At 36.7% G+C, this 20,347-nt stretch overlaps 1 protein-coding gene across 1 annotated transcript in view; it reads right to left on the bottom strand.

Annotated features, from left to right (window-relative positions):
• Window positions 1–1,439: 1,439 nt before the first annotated feature.
• The window catches only part of tmc3 (transmembrane channel like 3), a 42,334-nt gene continuing 23,426 nt past the window's right edge, over window positions 1,440–20,347 (bottom strand). Inside the window, 13 exon segments of the mRNA XM_030127785.1 lie at window positions 1,440–2,450; window positions 4,524–4,788; window positions 5,417–5,459; window positions 6,204–6,282; window positions 6,363–6,488; window positions 9,196–9,306; window positions 12,569–12,697; window positions 13,001–13,068; window positions 14,085–14,213; window positions 14,311–14,563; window positions 16,245–16,334; window positions 16,423–16,532; window positions 19,814–19,961. Coding sequence (XP_029983645.1) covers window positions 1,478–2,450; window positions 4,524–4,788; window positions 5,417–5,459; window positions 6,204–6,282; window positions 6,363–6,488; window positions 9,196–9,306; window positions 12,569–12,697; window positions 13,001–13,068; window positions 14,085–14,213; window positions 14,311–14,563; window positions 16,245–16,334; window positions 16,423–16,532; window positions 19,814–19,961 — 2,524 coding nt within the window. The 3' untranslated portion in view covers window positions 1,440–1,477.

Genomic DNA, 20,347 nt, shown 5'->3' with positions numbered 1-20,347 from the left:
TGAACGTGTCCTAACACATTTGTAGTCGATGAAATGTCAACACAACCGAACATATTTAACCATTTAATTTTCGTAATTTTAGGGGAAGCTGAGCTTCCCTTGCAGTCTATGAGAAATCGTCTCTGCTATCTATCTATCTATCTATCTATCTATCTATCTATCTATCTATCTATCTATCTATCTATCTATCTATCTATCTATCTATCTATCTATCTATCCATCTATCCATCTATCCATCTATCCATCCATCCAATAAAATTATATATATTCTGTATATTCTAAGAACAGAAAAGCCTGCCTTTTTCTTCAGCTTATATAAGATCTATGGCTGAGGTGTGTGTTTGGAGGTGAAACGAGCATCATTAAACAAACACCTGATTTAGGTAGTGTCAGGAATGGAAGGATAATAAACCGTTAAAGCCCAGTTACAGTCCATGGATTTCTGATTTAAATCACTGAAATTTATGAGTGAAAAATGGCACACACAGATGTAAACTCAGCTGTAGGAGAACGCACGAGGAAGAAGAGTAGTAGATAGATAGATAGATAGATAGATAGATGGATGACACAGTTTTCACACATGGACTGGCCACCTTCATCCACATCATCACCAATACAATAAAATCTTAGTGAAAAAGGAATGTTATTCTGAATGTAAATCAATGTTGAGATGCTGTATAAGCCTATTGAAACGATACCATTACCAGTGTGAACAGTAACCAAAGTTAAAGGCAGTCCAACAAAAAAGAATATTCTTATTTTTTCTCTCTTTTTGGCTGGGCAGTGTATGATATGGCAGAGGAAATATCATTTGTACAGATATATAATGTGCTTTTAATACAGTATAATGTTGAAGCATATATGTTCAAAATACTAAAGTTTTACACCCATGATTCTCAAACTATACTTGAAATAACTACTGGTGTTACCGCTGCTCCCTCTAGTGGTATATGGAGGAACGACATTAACATTTACCCCCCAAAAAAACTCCAAAAACCTTAATATATTTAATTAAAAAAAAATAAAACAAATACTGGATATTCAAAAACTACTATGGATGAAAATACATACTTGGATTTAAAATACATTTTGCTTTTTTAAATTTTTTTTATCTTTGTTCAGATGTTGGCCTTTTTACAAGTAATGATGCAAGTTAATTAAAAGTAGGGTAGGCGTTTTCCTGGAGCATTTTTTTTTACTATATTGCTTAAAATCCCCTTCACACCCAACTGCAACCAATTAATTAAATGGTGTAACACAAAAATAAAAAAATTTAGTCTCCAGCACACACGGCATTTATGACGAGACTCTATATAACTCCAAAGTAATCCAGGAGTCATGTAACTCATTACAATTCTGAGATGGTAATTTTGTAAGGTAAGGAATTACTTTGAAATAACAGTAACAAATAATCTGTAATGGATTACAATTTGGAAGTAACTTGCACAACACTGGCTACAACATGTTAATGCACATGTCACACGTTGGAGCAGACCAGGTCGTTTGACTCGGACCCGTGTGGATCGAAGCTGGTCTTGGACTTCTTCTTGGCCATCTTTCCGTGCCTGGCGTCAGATTTCAGATAGCGCTCCTTGTTGTGGATGACCTGGATGTACTGGTCGATGCTGCTGTTCTGCTGGTCGCTGCTGGAGGCCACGGACGCCGAGTCGGACTCGGTGAGAGGAGGCTCAAGCTTCGGCCTCATCTTCGGCTTCACATACGACTCCACGTGCCTGGTCTTGCCCGGCGACTGACAGTGTCTTCCTGGGGAGTGGATGTAGCGGCGGGTGCGAACCACAACAGGGTCTGCTCCCCTGGCATTGGCCTCCACATCCCCCCAGTCTGTTTCTCCTTCACCGTCCTCCTCCTCTTCCTCATCTCGACCGCCATACCGTCCTTTGTCTTTGGTCGTGGAGCCGTGGCTTTCCCCTCGGTCTCCGATGTAAAACTGCGCCGGCTGGTGCAGATCCGACAGGGACCGAGGCCGATGAGTTTTACCCAAAACTACTCTCCTTCTGCAGTTTCCCGGTTCCTCCTCCTCCTCTTCCTCTTCACTCAGGTGCTGTTGTGACGAATGCGACCTGTGAGGATGATGATGATGAACAGCTCGGGTCGTGTAGCGTTTGATGTTTCGCGGGTACAGCTCCAGGATCTCTGCAGGTTCCTCCATCAGATAATGGCGTGGGATGCGTGTGGTCGAACGCAGCAGCTTCTTCCTTGGCTCGTGCTCATTGACGATCACGTATCGGGTGGTGTGGCCTCGCCGTCCGCTGTAACTCTGAGCTGTGATGATCCCGGCTGCCTCGACAGGATGTAAGGAGCGAATGGTCTTCCTGTACAGGGGGTCAGAGTGGATGTTGTCAGAATAGCGAGATGGAGGATTGTGCATCATGTGGTGGTAGGACTTGGACCTGCAGGTGCCGCTAGGACCCCCAAGAAATGGCGGAGGCCTGTTATGAGAAAAAACATGAGAAAACACATACAAATAGACTATTTTTAGACAGTATGACACTGCATTATTGTTATATATCGTTAGCCTCATAGTCATCCACTATATAGACAAAAGTATGTGGACACGTTGAGTTCAGGTGTTTCTTTTCCAACAGGGGTCTGGGATACAAAACAATAATGATTAATGTCAGAATATAGATGTATATTATGGGATAAATATCTTTTCATTGGTTGGTTTGGTTTAAATTGTTATCTTTGTTTCCAAAATGCCTCAAAGATGGTTTTGACTTCATTTCTCTCAACATTGATTTTTTTTTTTTTTTTTTTCCATGACTCTGATTTCAAATGTTCTTCCTCTAAATTTCTACAATATTTTTCGTGCTTTGACTGTAAATAATAATTTTGTTTCCACATCTAACCATCTACTTTCATCTCATCTCACTGAGGAAGAAAAATCTAACATTAAACTTTAAGGAAATATTGGCATTTCTAAACTATATGGACATAAATATTGGGACACATCATGTCTACAGCTGTAAGATGTCCTGTTCATGATGATTTGACATATAAACATCAATGTTAAAAATAAATATGATATTTATACCGATATAAAACTAGAAGACATTAGTCATTATTGTTTTGTATCCCAGACCCCTGTTAGAAAAGAAACACCTTAATTCAACATGTCCACATACTTTTGTCCATATAGTGGATGACTCAGGCAGGATAACAATGTAAGAATTATGTAATTTTGAGGATGCAAAGCAGATATGATGTTGGCTATTTAATGGATTATAAATGTTAAACCAGTTTCAATGAATCTGCATGTTAAAGAAATGAATGGAAATCAATGACCAAGTAAAATTTTAGGTATTGGTGCCTTCAAATGGTTTTATCACATTTACATTAAGAGTGAATGTGATAATGTCATGTCACAGTTGCACCTTTTTTTTTATGTAAAACTTACCAGGTTGACAAACACTAACCAGAGGTATCTATATGATGAACATTTAAACCCCCTGCATAAATGGATTCTTTCTGGTGAACTAGCTAAATTGTTCACCTCTTTTTCTTATAAACATCTTTGCTTAGCGCTGTGTTCTCACAACTGAGCATCAAGCATTTCCAGTTCTCGACTTCCTGCATCATAATCTTGAATTCATGAGTTCCATTTGAAGGCATCATATGATTTGCAGGCTTAGCTACTGGTCAGCAGTGAATCAAAGCATGATTTGTATAAATGCGCTCCAATGCAAATAGTTTATCTGATTTAAACTGGACCTTTTCATGCCAAAAAGAAGTCCCACAACTTACAATCGCTCAGTGCCTTCAACAGAACATTATTCAGAGAGGACAAGGCTCTGAAAGAACATTTGGAAACCTCGCCATTGAATCCCAGGTTAATGCTTACGTAAATAAAATTAGGACCGTTTTAATTAGACCCATTGATTTACGACATTATCAGTGGTCGCTTTTCCATTGACCCTCAAACTGCGCGAATATAACTTACACATAAAAATTTATCAAATGGAAAAACGACAATTTCGCCAAAACTTGTTTTTCAATGAAAAGTTTTTGCGCTGGCAAGAGGTGGTTTTTTGGGTGTAGCGTGATTGACAAATCACACAAAACTGCAATGGCAAAACCTTTTTCCGCAACTAGAGTCACGTGAATTAAAAAAAACGGATGTTGACGGATGTTACAACAAGCGAAGAAGAGTTTTAAAAGAAACATGGCGCGGTATGTGTGGACACACCAGGAAACCCAATCATTTTTTAATTTAGTACAGGATAGAGGGGTAATACATAATAATAATGAACAAATCTGTAAATCAACACCATATTTTAAATTTGTCGCCATGTTTATGGAATGACTTCTTGTGTCATCTCGCGATAATAAATAAACAAATCAATGTATATGTGATTTAATGGAAAAACCGATATTACGCACTTCTGTTTTTACGCAGATGTCCAATGGAAAAGTGACTAGTGTAATATACATTTAATCCTGTACAGAGATTAAGAATTTAGAACTGTAAATGAGTTAGATTTTGCGTGGTGTTAGCATGTGACCTGTGCTCCAGCCTGTGTTTGGGCAGGATGGACACTGTTGGACTTCTGGACGACCCAGCCACGCCTCCTCTGTTGAGGTCCGCCCTGGATGCTGATTGGCTGATTGTGCGGATGCTATTGCCACGGCGAACAGGAGACTCAAAGTTTGCGACGCTGCCGTTGCGTCGCGGTGACGGAGTGTGGATGGAGGCGTCGTGGCTGGTGACATCACTCTCCTGCTGCTCCGTGGTTTTATCGGCCCCCGCCTCCGGAGCCTGTAGCCGGGCTGAGAACGGGTCACATGGTCACAACACCCCAGAACATATTAAAACACACTTATTAAAACCCATAAAGACCCAAACAGCCACTGGTGACCTAAAGCATCTACTGATCTAAACTGTTTAATACCTGTTGATCCACTAATTCTATCAATACATGTAAATAACTGGTGTAAAATACAGTCCTTCATCTTTTCATGGTCATCAGATATGACCCATTTGGACGTTCAGAGGCTCTGTAGTTACTGTGGAGACACTGTCATCTTCTACAACACCGATTCACCAGTAAAACCCATGGAGCTGGATCAATGACAGTGGATGGACACATTGGGTTTATGTTCAGTTTATGACAGATTTTGCTTTAAAAATCAATTTTTCTTTAATTTTCTCTGTTTTTTTTTTCTTAATAACCCTCAACTTTAATCTGAGCTTTTATGAACATCTACATGATCAGTGAATTCAATATAGGAAAATACATGATTTTCAATTTAAAAAATGCAGAATACAGAGCATAATATTATATTAAATGGTGATAAATCACTTAAGAAAGGTTAAATCTATAGAAAACAAAACATTTGGGAACAGTTTTTAAAGTACTACTGGGTCTTTAAGGGTTAAAAGGAAAAAGAATGATACCTGCAGCCAACTGGAAGACTTTCTTCTTGTCCTCAGTCCGCTCCTTTAAACAGAACAAAATGATTAGAATGGGCTGTATGTAGTGTTTTCTGCTTTAAAATATTATTAGCCTCATAGCATAATTACCTAACTCATACACATATGGACAAAAGTATGTGGACACGTTGAATTCAGGTGTTTCTTTTCTAACAGGTGTCTGGGATACAAAACAATAGTGATTTATGTCAGAATATAGTTTTATATTATGGGATTAATATCATTGCACTGGTTAGTTTGGGTTAAATATTTATCTTTGTTTCCAAAATGACTCAGAGATGGTTTTTACTTAATTTCTCTCTCTTTTTGAATTTATCCATGACTATGATTTTACATGTTTTACCTCTAAATTTCTAAAATATTTCTCCTGCTCTGACTGTAAATAATAATTTTCTTCCACATCTAACCATCTACTTTCATCACATCTGACTGAGGAAGAAAAATCTACCATTAGACTTTATGGAAATATTGATGGTTCTAAACTATATGGACATAGATATTGGGACACATCATGTCTACAGCTGTAAAATGTCATGCTCATGAGGATCGGACATATAAACATCAATACTGATAATCAATATGACATTTATTGCAAAATTATAATTGTAAAATAAAATGGCATCTGTTTATTTTGTTTCCCCACATTTAAAAGATACCAGATAGTGAATCATCAATAATAACGTAACTTGCAATAACTACTATGTACAGTATTTGAATATACTTGAAGTCAGACCCACTGTAGACAACTCACAGTCTGAAGCTGCATCCTCAGCTGGTTGTTGGTAAACTTTAGGGATCTAGCGATGGCCTGGAGATAGTATATCAGCATGCTGAAACACACAGGACCAGCTCAGAGGGGATGTTGGGAGGTTCACCTGCAGATGTGTGTGTTTTATCTGTGCAGACTTACAACAGCAGCAGCAGAGCTGGTAGAACCACAATAGGACTGGTGACGTAACTCATGACTTTACTGAACCACAAGGGGAAATCACTGGCCACCGTCTCAGAGATGATGTCATAAATCTTCTCCTGACCACTGCAACAGACATTTGAAAACATTTAATCAGTGTTTAAAAAAACAAACAAACAAAAAAAACACAAACATGAAGCTACATGTTTTCCTTGATCCAAACCCAGCAGTGCAGGTAGTCTGTGTGGCTCTGTGGTGTAATGTTGTTTATTGTTTATTCCATTGTGCAACATTTGTTTGTTTTGTTGGTAATTTCTTACTGTTGCTTATTTTATATATATATATATATATATATATATATATATATATATATATATATATATATATATATATATATATATATATATATATATATATATATATATATATATATATATATATATATATATATATACGTATGTATGTATGTATACAGGGTGGGGAAGCAAAATTTACAATGAACATTGAGTTGTTTTTTCTCAGCAGGCACTACGTCAGTTGTTTTGAAACCAAACATATAGTGATGTCATAATCATACCTAACACTATTATCCATACCTTTTCAGAAACTTTTGCCCATATGAGTAATCAGGAAAGCAAACGTCAAAGAGTGTGTGATTTGCTGAATGCACTCGTCACACCAAAGGAGATTTCAAAAATAGTTGAAGTGTCCATAAAGACTGTTTATAATGTAAAGAAGAGAATGACTATGAGCAAAACTATTACGAGAAAGTCTGGAAGATACTATTAAAGAAGAATGGGAGAAGTTGTCACTCGATTATTTGAGGAACACTTGCGCAAGTTCCAGGAAGCGTGTGAAGGCAGTTACTGAGAAAGAAGGAGGACACATAGAATAAAAACATTTTCTATTATGTACATTTTCTTGTGGCAAATAAATTCTCATGACTTTCAATAAACTAATTGGTCATACACTGTCTTTCAATCCCTGCCTCAAAATATTGTAAATTTTGCTTCCCCACCCTGTATATGTATATATATATATATATATATATATATATATATATATATATATATATATATATATACACACACACTAGTCAACATTTGCTAGGGATCAGTTTTATATTTGCACAGTAATTGATGTTGTATAATATTTTGGGTGACTTCATATATTATGTGTGTACTTTGACTAGTCATGTAAAGAAAAATGGACCAAAAGGTAAAAAAACATAAATTTTTATTGCACTTTCAGGCAAAAGGGTGATACAACCCAAGAAATTAGAGTTCACAACAATTACTCTTCCAATTTTGTTTTCACTGAATGTTCTGAAACACATACGGTGTGATGTCAATAATGTGTGTGGCCACCATCCGCATCCGCAGGCTGTACTCCACTGGGAAAATAAACTGTCAAGTTTCCAGAATTACACCCCCGAATATGGCAAAGTTATAGTCCTGATCCCTAGCAAATGTTGACTAGTGTATATATATATATAATACTGGAAGGTCTCAGAGTGTGTGTGTGTGTGTGTGTGTGTGTGTGTGTGTGTGTATCTGCACAGTTCTGAGACACAGATGTTTGAGAAATAGTTCCATCTCAGCAAGTTGATAGATCAATATTTTGGGAGATATTTGTCATTTTGGAATACAGTAGCTTTACAGTAACGTTGCTTGGTTCATGGGAAGCACAGTAGAACACCACATGATGGGAAATTAAGTTTTCATTCATTCATTCATTTATTTGTTTATTTTGAGCATTTACAGAATACATGCAAGTTTAAAAATTCCAAAATCATTCATCTACACTCAAAAAGGAGTGGGAAGAAGAATTATTTATTACTTATTTAATCCCACCCCCATTCTCATCATCAAATAACTTAACATAATAACGTTACTCACTCCTGTCCTTAGACTTCAAGCCAGAACAAAGAAGAAAATAGGCCTATACCAAATTAGAATGAACTCAATCGACAGTATTTACATTATAAGTTAAAACAGGAACAATGCATTTACTAATTTCAGTCCCTAGATATCAGTATTAATATGACCCATAGTTCCCCATGAGTCAACACTGATATATATACACTGATATATTTTTGAAGAATTTGTATGGAATGTCTTTTGCAGTGGACAGTTTCTTTCTTTTTTTTGTATAAAGCTGTGAAACTCTTCTCCACAAACGTGGACAGAAAACCCACTGCTGGGTCTTAAAAGGTTAAATATATATACACACAAATACATTGTGCATATCATAATATAACATAATTACTTTTTTATTATTATTTTACTACTTTATTACTTATTTCCACTAGTACTTTCTAAAGTGCAATTACTCCTTTTTCACAACTATTTTTATAGCTGTTGTTATTACTATCTTTTGTCTTTTTGACTTACAATTTTTCTGATATGAATATATTCAATGTTGTGCTGCTGCTGGAACCTTAATTTCCTGAGGGTTCTGCCAAAGGGATCAATAAAATTCTCTGTAATCTAATCATTGCTCAGGTCATTTTCATATTTTCAGTACAGTCTTTAATGTTTCAGTGTGGTTGTGTAACCAGCTGGTCTTTGTTTGAACATTTACCCAATTCTGCCCTCTACAGTGGATTCAAAGTACGACAAAATGCATCATGAATCTTAGTATCCATGATGTGAATGCGTCTAATCTGCAAACAAGGTCAAGGTCAAATTTAAATATAGCACATTTACAACAACATTAAGGGCCCAAAGGGTCTGTACATGATGATTTAATTTTATGGTGTCTTTGTGGTTGAAGAGTTCCTCATAATAATAAGCGCTTTAGCCAATATGAAAGCTGAGTGAATGTGTTTTACCTGAACGGTCCACAGTGCTGGGAGGGTCTGTACCTCACTATGGCAAAGATGGTGGGCAGCATACAGAGGAACAGCATGAACAGCAGCATGGCCAGGTAGAAGTTGTTGGACCTGAAGAACATGAGAAATTGGTCAAAAGTGTGTGCTATTATATAATATGATGGTAGAAGAGTCTGTACTAAAATACTGAATATTCAAGTTTATGTGTGTATGTGTTATTTTATGGTTGTATCTGTTAGATTTTAGTTAGATTTTATAACCACTCCTATGAAATGAGAATATTATCAGCTGCAGATTCAACATTAGAAGTTTGTGGGTTCAGACTTTTTCACTTAAGTGATGGTAAGTGACTAAATACTTCAGTAGATGTTAAAGGTATTTTTAGTTTATTTAGTATTTATTTTCCTGACGACTCTGTACTTCAACTCCCTACATTTTGACTCAAATATCTGTATTTCCTACTTGTTATTCTAGTTTTAGTAAATATAATACTTTGGATCATCATTGTGCATCTTCCCAACATTAATATCACATTTCACCTAAATGGATGAAAGAATAACATTAAAAAGATTTCAGTGTATGAATCAGTGTGTATTTCATAAAATTAAAGGAGGAAAACATAAAAAAAATAAAACATTGTCAAAAAAAGAATGGCAAACCAGTCACAAATGTCATAAAACAAAGTGAAAAGTATTGTTTTGGTTTTTTTTTTTCATTGTTTTTATTGCAGTTTTTTTTTTTGTTGTCCATTCAACAAAACAGTGTCTTCCAAATACTAGACACAAAACAAAACATAACATACACTACAGCTCTTACATAAGAAATAAAACACAAAAACATAGCTTGATATAGTAGGTGGTAGGTCAGACTTACAATGTACGGGAGTCATATTTGTAAATATAACTGAAGTTCACAACAGTCCTTTTAAGAGGGTAGATGAACAGTCTGGTCCAATATAGTCCAAAAATGGGCGCCATACTCTGTCAAACTGATCTGCGCTGTTATGTATGATGTTGGTCAAATATTCTAGGGGGATCAGTTCCAAAATTATTTTACGCCAACCATAGACAGAAGGAATCTTGTCACTGACCCACTGCAAGAGAATATTTTCCTTGCTGCAAATGTTAAAACATTATACAGTCTTTTGCCAACTGTTGTTTCCACATTTTTATTTGGAAGACCCAGGATCAAGGACATGGGGTCCATTTCTATATCAGTATGAAAAATTATTTCCATTTCACATACAGTTTCAGCCCAATATTTTTGCAATTTGTGGCAAGACCAGTAACAATGAGTTAAGGTTCCCACATCAGTTTTACACTTGAGACACAAAGGGGAAAGAGAGCAGTTGAAGAGATGTCTGCAGTGTGGGGATATATGTAATCTATGTAAAATTTTAAGTTGTATTGCTCTTGTCTGAGTGCAAATCGAAATCTTTTTTGCCAAAGACCAAACAGTATCCCATGTTCCTTCATCTATGTTCACAGACAGCTCCTTCTCCCACACACCTCTGACCCCTTGCATATCAATAATACTTAAACCATCGAGTACACAGTAAAATGAACTCAGAGACACTTTTGAATGTTGTTGAAACAGCATTTTCTCAACAGCAGATATTTCAGGGTGGACAATAAGTGTTGTGCTATGAGTGATATAATGTCTTAGTTGCAAAAAGCGGAAGAAATCTTGTTTGATCAGTTTGTGCCTGTTAGTAAGCTGTTCAAATGACATAAGCTTATCATCTGAGAAAAGGTCATCGAGAGATTTAATATTCTTATTATACCATTGTTGAAAGCCAGGATCTGAAGAGCCTTGGAGGAAATGCAGGATTATTTATAATTGGAGTGAATATGGATATTATATGTGATCTCCCCTCAAGACGGCGTACGAGCTGCCATGCTTTTAGAGTGTTAATTGTTACAGGATTTGTACAACAAGCTTTAATTTCCTTAAAATTATTAAAAAATAATAAGTCACTTAGTCTGCACTGTGACAATGCTGTCTCAATGTCCATCCAGATTGAAGCTTTATCCTTAACCCAGTCACTTACAGATCTTAAATGGGCACACAGCTGATATATTCAAATATTAGGTAAGTCTAAGCCTCCCCTCAAACTTGGTAAGTGTAATACCGCCATTTTAAGCCTAGGTCTGCGCTTGTTCCAAATAAAAGAGCTGAGCCATCCATTTATGTCCTTCAATACCCTATTAGAAAACAAAACAGGAATCATTTGAATAGGACATAACAGCCTGGGCAACACATTCATTTTGATCAGGGCTATGCGTCCTAACCAAGAAACAGGAAGTGACATCCATCGCTCTAGATCCTTCTTAATTTTACAAAATAAAGGCAAAAAGTTGACTTTAAATAATTGATCAAAGGATGGAGTGATGGAAAAAAAAGTATTGTTTTTAGTTCTGTTGTTGCATCAGAACTGATTTGTAGATTGGATTGAATGTAATGTCAGTTTTTCTTTGTTTAAAGTCTAGTAATTGTTTTCTTTTTCATGTAAAGTTGATTTGAATGAAAGATTTGAGACATTACTGTTCAGTTTGTTTTAGACTGACAGAAACACTGTTCAACTTCCATTTACATTTCACAGTACTTCTACTTTTACTGGAGTATGTAAAGTGTGTACCTTTGTCACTTCTGGTCTCAGGTTTAATTAGTCTAGATTAATATGTGAACCTTTACCTGAAATCAGGGCTCAGGGGTTAACCCTTGTGCAGTGTTCAGATTTTTGTTATTCAGCCAGTGTTCGTGGGTATGGTGGTCCTGCTGTATTTGTTTGGTTTTTAATTCCACATAATCAAACAATTTTATCTTAAAATACTCAACAGATGTTTACTTCATCCCAATTACAAGCAACATAAAAAGCATATATGTTTAATATTTACCTTTTGCCTTTGCTAGATCACATTTATGAATTAAAGTGCTACTCGTTTTTAGTTAGTTTTTTTTTTTTTTTAATACAATGTAATATAATCGAGATATGTACGGAAGAGGATTAGGGCCACTGGGAAAAAAAAAAAAAAAAGGTCCAATATATTTCTTTATTATTTTTCTGAGGAAAAAAAGTCTGAATTCTGAGTTTTTTCTCATAATAATAATAAAAACATGTATTGGACCTTCATTTTTAATTTTTTTTTCCAGTGTCCCTTATCCTTTTCTGTAAGATATGAGAGGAAAAAATTTATTAAAAAAACATAATTACTCATCATTTTTCTTTTAATAAAAAATGAAAACAGGTCCCTCAGACCCAAACACCATACAAGGGTTTAAGGGTTAATATGTGAACCTTTATCTGGAATCAGGGCTCAGAGGTTAAAGGGTTAAACCCAGGGCACGTTGTGGGATAGACATTTAATGGTACCTGGACGCTCTGAAGACCTGCTGATGGGGAACATTACAGGTGAGAACCGCCCAGCTCCTCAGATACATCAGACCAATCAGCTTCAGGACGTTGAAGGCAGGGAGGCAGGGGGAGAAAAAGGCCCCCATCCTACAGGAAATGAACAGGACAGTGGGTTAAATAACACCAAGGCGTCAGGGTCACACTCCATATAAAAGACATTACAGTCAGTGGCTCATGGTTTCACTTCATTATGTTCATTACTGCGAGGCGACATTTCTGAAATGAGTTGGAGAAATACGGTTCAGCAGGGCACAGCGTCTGTAATGGGGGAGAGTCTAGGAGGTTAGAGTCCCCTAAAGAGGGTCATGGAGACTGGTCAGCTCCGGTCAGATCATCAGCTCATGGTCCGATTATTGCACAGATATGACACAGTGGAAGTGTCGGACTCACCAGATCATCCCTTGGTTATAAATCAGGTGTAAGACATTCTCTGCTATTTTGAATTCTCCATATTCAGGCTGAAAAAGACACAACAGACACAATATTTAATGTTGCTTATATTTTGTTCTAAATTGGGAGTGTCAAACTCATTTTTGTTCAGGGGTCACATTCAGCTAAATTTGATCTGCAGTGGGCTGAACCAGTAAAATAATAACATCATAATATATAAATAATGTCAACTCCAAACTTTTCTCTATGTTTTGGAGCGAAAAAAAAAGTAAATTTACACTACGAAAAGTTTTACATCTACAAACTATCCTTTCAAAAGGTGTGAATAACATGAACAAACTGAAAAAAATGAGTGTAATTTTAACAATATTCTGCCTCAGTTTATCATTTACACATGCACATTAAAACTTACAGATCACAGTGGATCTACAAATAAACAAAATATTTAATAACAGACAGAATATTGGTACAATTGTACTTCTCTTAAGACATTTCAGGTTGTTCATATGTATTAATAATAATAATAATAATAATAATAATAATAATAATAATAATAATAATAATAATAATAGTAGTAGTAGTAGTAGTAGTAGTAGTAGTAGTAGTAGTAGTAGTAGTAATAAATTTTATTTGTATAGCACTTTTCATAGAACTCAAAGACACTTTACATACAGCAGATAAAAACAGAAACCAAACACATTAAAAACAGATAAAAAGCAGGTGCAAAAGGCAGGTATACCAATATAAAATAATTAAACATTAAATCAAACATTAAAAGCAACTTTAAATAAATGAGTATTTGTTCAGATTATTCACATTTTTTGCAAAATTATACTTTGTTTTAGTGTAAATACATGAAAATATTTACATTTACAAAGAGAAAAATTTGGCGTTGTCATTATTTATATGCTATTATTACAGTATTTTACTGGTCCTGCCCACTGGAGGACCAACATGAATGATGAAAACACTGAACTTCCTTAAACTAGGTTGGGAATTTTAATCCTGCTGTTGCAATACAATAAATGATGCAAAAAATGATGCACCAGACTCTTGAATATGTTAAATCTGGAGTTGAACTCACAAACTTGCTCTCTAAATCCCAGCAGCAGCAGTCACTCAGGTAGCGAACCACCAAACCTCTGATGAAGTCAATCAGAAGGATACTGGCCACTGTGAAGATCATGTCAATGATGGACAGCTTCAGCATCTCCTGGAGACAGTCAGACCCCAAGTGAACCTCACAATAACAAACATCCATGTTCCATCCATCCATGACCCGTTAATACAAAGTGTGAAATAACCCCCACCTGTCCCACGTAGGTCTCCCAGCACTGGTCCTGCTGGGAGCGGGTGTTCTTCTCAAACAGAGCCGTCTGGTTGGACATGGACACTAAGCTGCTCCTGGTGCTGTTGGACACCTCCAGCACTGTGGCGATGGTGGACGATGTGACGTTACGGTGTTCAGAGACGGAGATCTCAGACACTGAGGTGGACAGGCTGTCGGTGTCAGGCTGGGAGATGGTGGCCAGGAAGGAGCTGGTGTCGGACCAGTTACCTGGGATCTGAAGGATGAACCAAAAGGTTCCATCACCAGCTGTGAGATGCACCAATGGTACTCAACTCAACTTTATTTATAAAGTGCTTTAAAAACAACATATACTGTATGCAGACATAAAAACAAATAAAACCCATAAAAGAATTAATAAACACAGTAAAAGTAATTATACACAAGGTTCCTACAGGTTTCTACAAGTTAAATTTAAGACTTTTTAAGACCTTTTTCAGACTATTTAGAACAGAATTTAAAGCAAATTTCACAGCCATACTGGCAAAAATTCAGGACTCCTAGAATTTTGGAAAATGTATTTATTTACTCCAACTCCTTGATTCCCATTGTTCCAAGTTGGACTGAATTCTTTCACAAGGTGCAGCCAACTTCAAACACGTTCCCCTCCACTCATGTCAACCAAGTCAAGAATGATCTTTTCTCAAACCCAGCATTATTAAATATGCACTTCCTCATGCTTCCTTATCGCTTGAAAGCTGTCCCATAAAGTTCCCAAAGTCAGCTTTCTCATGCACATGTGTTGGGCTGAATGTTCTGCTATCATTTCTCTGCAAAGTTAGTAATAATTAGTTCCTAATTTCAATATTAATTGTCGGGTTGGAACGGGTGGAACTGAGTCGACTAATGTTACTTACTTTACAGTTTGGACATTTAACAGACACATTCAAACACAGTACAGTGAACAAGTTTATGGCAACATAATTGAAGACCAACCATATCAAATTTAATACCCTTTAAAGACTTTTTTAAGGTATTAAATGCAGATTTGTAAATTTAAGACTTTTAAGACTTTTTAAGACCCGTATACATTAATAAAAATAAAAGCCAACCTCTCACTGAATTAAAAGGCAAATAGAAAAAATATGTTTAAGAGAGGATTTAAAAACAGAGACTGAGTCGGTCTGCCTGATGTGCAAAGGTTCATTCCACAGTTTGGAATCAGTGACTGAAAAAGCCCCGTCACCTTCAGCGTCCTCTGAGTCTTAAAGATGACTAACAGTGACTGATCTGAGAGCACGAAGGAGTGTACGACTGGAGCAGGTCAGACAGATGATGTAGGCCAAGGACACTGAGGCATTTAAAAACAAATAAAAGAATTTTAAAATCAATTCAGAAATGAGCTGGGATTTATCACCATTTATTATATTATCCTCTGTATTTTGCATTTTTTCAATGAAAGCATATGTCCTGCATTTATTTCACTGATCATGTAGATGTTCATTAAAGCTCAGATTAAAGTTGAGGGTTTTTACATCAAAAACAGAGAAAACTGAAGAAAAAGTGACTTTTTCAGCAAAACATATCAATAACTACCAAATGGGTCATATCTGATGACCACGAAAAGATGACAAACTGTATTTTACACCAATTATTTCCATGTATTGATAGGATCAACAGGTATTAAACAGTTTAGATCAGTAGATTGTTTTGGTCACAGGTGGATGTTTGGGTCTTTATGGGTTAAAACTGGTGTGAACTTGGGCTGGTTCAGCAGAAAACACCAAGGTTCTGAGATTCCAGAATGGAGTCCGAGCCCGAGCCAGAAGTAGAACCATGTCTGTCTGAAAGCACTATCATACCTGCTTGGTCAAAGAAAAGCGATGGTAAAAGAAGAGTAAATGCATCTTCCCTTTCTGTTGAAGACTTCCCACCATGAGTAAGACATCTGACGGCTTTGTACTCACAGCAGAGCTCATACTGTTGACTTTATCCAGTAAGGCGATGATGAGGCTGTAGAGATTTCCCAGATATAAAACGAGAACCCTGTAAACACATACAAGACCAGAGTTATTATGGACACAAACCTGGGATGGATTCTACTGTGTGTGCATTATATAGCGTGTCGGAGCACCTGGCCAGTTGGAATCGCAGAGATGTTCGGGGGTGATACATCTCCAGCTGAGCGACGAGTTCAAAGGCTGATGGAGCGATCATGGTGATGAGAGACACCACCACACTGACCTGGACAGAGACGTCACAGAGAGGACACAGAGACAACAGCCCTGAGTGATGAGCTCCACCAAAAGTACTGAGTAACTGACTATTTCTTTATAATAACTTACAGCCATATTTCCAGCCAAACTAAAACTGTGTAAAATCTGTAACCCTATAACGCCAAATGTATCATATTTGATACATGAGTTTTGAAGCCCTCTACATGTTCAGTGTGATATTTTTTTTCTTGAAAAACCTGATGTATACAATTAGATACATGCAATACACCGATAATCCACCAGGGGGAAGGAATTCATTCACCAGAGGCCTTTCCAGTGACACTACAGGGTGTATAAAAAAAAAACTCTACAAAAAAAAACTCTACATTCTGAAAAACTAACCCCAGTTCCGCATTTGATAATTTTTGGAATTTTCTTTTATGGACGTCGGTAGGTAGGGGATTGGTGGATATTTGTCCAAATTTACAGACCCAGGTTTTCATGCATGAGTGAGCAGGGGCAAATTGCGCAATCCAAGTTAAAACTGGTTTGCGCGAAGTAGCAGTGGGATTTAAATCCAATCAAAGGTCATGGGAGGGGACAATGGGCATCCATCTTGTTTTCCACAAAATTGCCAGGTTACAGCATTAACACTTTGACCACCATGTCCATTTCATTTCTTTACCCATGGCAGCTGTTCCTGCCTTTCAAAGTGAATTCAACTTGTTTAGGCCTGAAAATGTCATTGAGGACAGGCCAAGTTAGGGTTAGGGTTAACCCTGGGTCTGTAAATTTGGACAAATATCCACCAATCCCCTACCTACTGACGCCCGTAAAAGAAATTCCAAAAATTATCAAATTCAGAACTGGGGGTAATTTTTCAAAATGTATAGTTTTTTGTTTTTTTTTTGATACACCCTGTATAAGATTGTTGTTAATGAGGAAGGAGTAAGAACTTTGACCATTTTGAAAAAAATTACTAATTTGTTAGACATTTTTGTGTTATATTGTGTTTTTGTTTGTTCAAAAATAATAATAGTGGAACATTGAGACCTGATGTATCAAATACAATACAAAATTGAAACTTATACATTGAACTTGATATTTGGAAAAAAAAAAGTTTTTTGGTTGTTCAGAAGGACCAATAAAGGATCCAGTTTCAAAGAACTGGAATTTTCTGTGATTTAATGGTTCAGGCTTTACAGGGTTAACTATTCCGTTATACTATATGTCAGTGGTTCTCAACTGGTCAGGTTTCAGGACCCACTGTCACCCCTCAATGACAAAATAAGACCCAAACTGATAAAAGTTAAACTGCTCAAATGTATATAATAAACAGATGTGTTTTGAACCTGAGATAATACAAAATATCGCAGTATGAAAACACAGAAGGGAAGTTTGATGATCAACCAAACTGACCAGCAAGTGGCGATGATAAATATGGAAATATTCCCTTTAACACTAAATTAGGTCCATTTGAACCGAAACTAAAATTTGCACTCACTTAAAAAAATTCAAAGTTCATTCAGTCACTTATTGAAGAATTAATCCCACTGAGGTTTTTGTCCAGTGGAGGTAAAACCAGATCTGATGGAGTCGTTGTCATACTTAGGTTTCATCATGATATGAGTAGAAAATGTTGGTTCATCTTTTATGCTGTGAAATGTCTGGTGTTAATCATCATTACAGTGCATTACTGCCATATACTGCTGGGGAGTATGAATGGACGGCGCTCAGATCCATTAAAAAGTCAAGCACAGGAAGCACACAAATACACTCACTGTTGTATTGTGGCTGCCTCCACTGCTACCGCCGCCACAATAATACTAGCAAATTAGACTACTGGTATTATTATTATATACACTGAACAAAAATATAAATGCCCCACTTTTGTTTTTGCTCCCATTTTTCATGAGCTGAACTCAAAGATCTAAAACTTTTTCTGTGTACACACAAGGTTTATTTCTCTCAAATATTGTTCACAAATCTGTCTAAATTTGTGTTAGTGAACACTTCTTCTTTGCTGAGATAATCCATCCACCTCACAGGTGTGGCATATCAAGATGCTGATTAGACAGCATGATTTTTGCACTGGTGTGCCTTAGGCTGGCCACAATAAAAGGCCACTCCAAAATGTGCAGTTTTATCACACAGCACAATACCACAGATGTCACAAGTTTTGAGGGAATATGCAATTAGCATGCTGACTTCAGGAATCTCCACCAGAGCTTTTGCCTGTGAACTGAATGTTCATTTCTCTACCATAAGCCATCTCCAAAGCTGTTTCAGAGAATTCATGAAGAAGACTGTGCGAGGAAAATGGTGGTCACACCAAATACTGACTGGTTTTCTGACCCCCCTGGACCACCCAATACAGTAAAACTCCACATTTTAGAGTGGCCTTTTATTGTGGCCAGCCTAAGTCACACCTGTGCAATAATCCTGCTGTCTAATCAGCATCTTGATATGCCACACCTGTGAGGTGGATGGATTATCTCAGCAAAGGACAAAGGAGAAGTGCTCACTAACACAGATTTAGACAAATTTATGAACAATATTTGAGAGAAATAGGCCTTTTGTGTACATAGAAAAAGTTTTAGATCTTTGAGTTCAGCTCATGAAAAATGGGAGCAAAAACAAAAGTGGGGCATTTAAATTTTTGTTCAGTGTAGTTTTCTGTTATTGCAAGAATTATTATTTTCCCCCTTACTCCCCCCTCTTTCATTTCTCACTTTCATTCACACTCCCCTCTTCCCTTTTTCCCTATCGCCCCTAACCAAGCTATAATGTTTAGTTGCTCTTTACATTTATGATCTTTTTCATTGTAATATGATGTTGTCATGTTGTTTGTCATTACTCTGTCGTTGTTGTTTTTGGTTTGTTTATTTGTTTGATTTTCTTTATGTTTATGTGTTGTTGTTGTTGTTGTTTTTCTGTCCATAATGTCTTGTTTACTATCACTAAAAAATAAAATAAAATAAAATAAATAAAGCACAGGATGTTTGTTGTCTCTTAGCATTATTTTTTCCCCAAAGGCCCACGACCCGCTGGAAACAAGTTTACGACCCACCAATTGAGAGTCTCTGCTGTATGTAATAAGTGGGTTCCTGGTTATGAAATCATCACACTGACAGAACATCATCATCTTCACTGACAGATGAAGCCACCATTCCACATCCATCCTCCAGCAGATCGGGTTCAGCTCTGCACCTTCATTGATTTCCTCCAACAGTATAATATGTTGAATAATCTAATAGCACTAATGATGATGCTGAGGATGGCGGTGTTGGCTGTGCTCTGCTGCTCTACCTCATTCTTCTCCCACAGCGTCAGCTCCGGCTTCTCCTGCTCCAGTTTCTGAGAGCGATCCACCACAAAGTAGATGATGTAGATGCTGCCGGCCAGAGACAGCAGCACCAGGATGTTCGCTAAGATACGCAGGCTGATCAGGACGGCTCTGAGGAAAAAACAGGCAAGAAAAAACACAGGTGTAAGTCTGGAAGGCCACAGTGATTTCTAAATAATGTGTTGGTTTGGAGTATCCTGTCCAATACAGCAAAAGCAGTCCTTACAATGGCACGCAAATTTACAAAACACAAATTTAAAAAACTGCCTGATGTCTGCATTTTTACCACTAATCAAACACTGAGGTTAAATTTAGCAGCAAAAACCAATGATAAAACAAAACAAACTGCACCAAATGTAGGAAAGTATGAAAACTCTGGAAGACTAAAAATGTTTTATAAAAGTATATATCTGCAAAATAGTAATGTAACATACCATCTAAAGTGGTTGCATGTAATAGTTGTATTTTAAAAATGTTTATTACAATTATCTTTAATT

Source organism: Sphaeramia orbicularis, chromosome 3, assembly GCF_902148855.1.
Source record: "Sphaeramia orbicularis chromosome 3, fSphaOr1.1, whole genome shotgun sequence".
Taxonomy (NCBI): domain Eukaryota; kingdom Metazoa; phylum Chordata; class Actinopteri; order Kurtiformes; family Apogonidae; genus Sphaeramia; species Sphaeramia orbicularis.
This window is presented reverse-complemented; position numbering and strand designations above follow the sequence as displayed.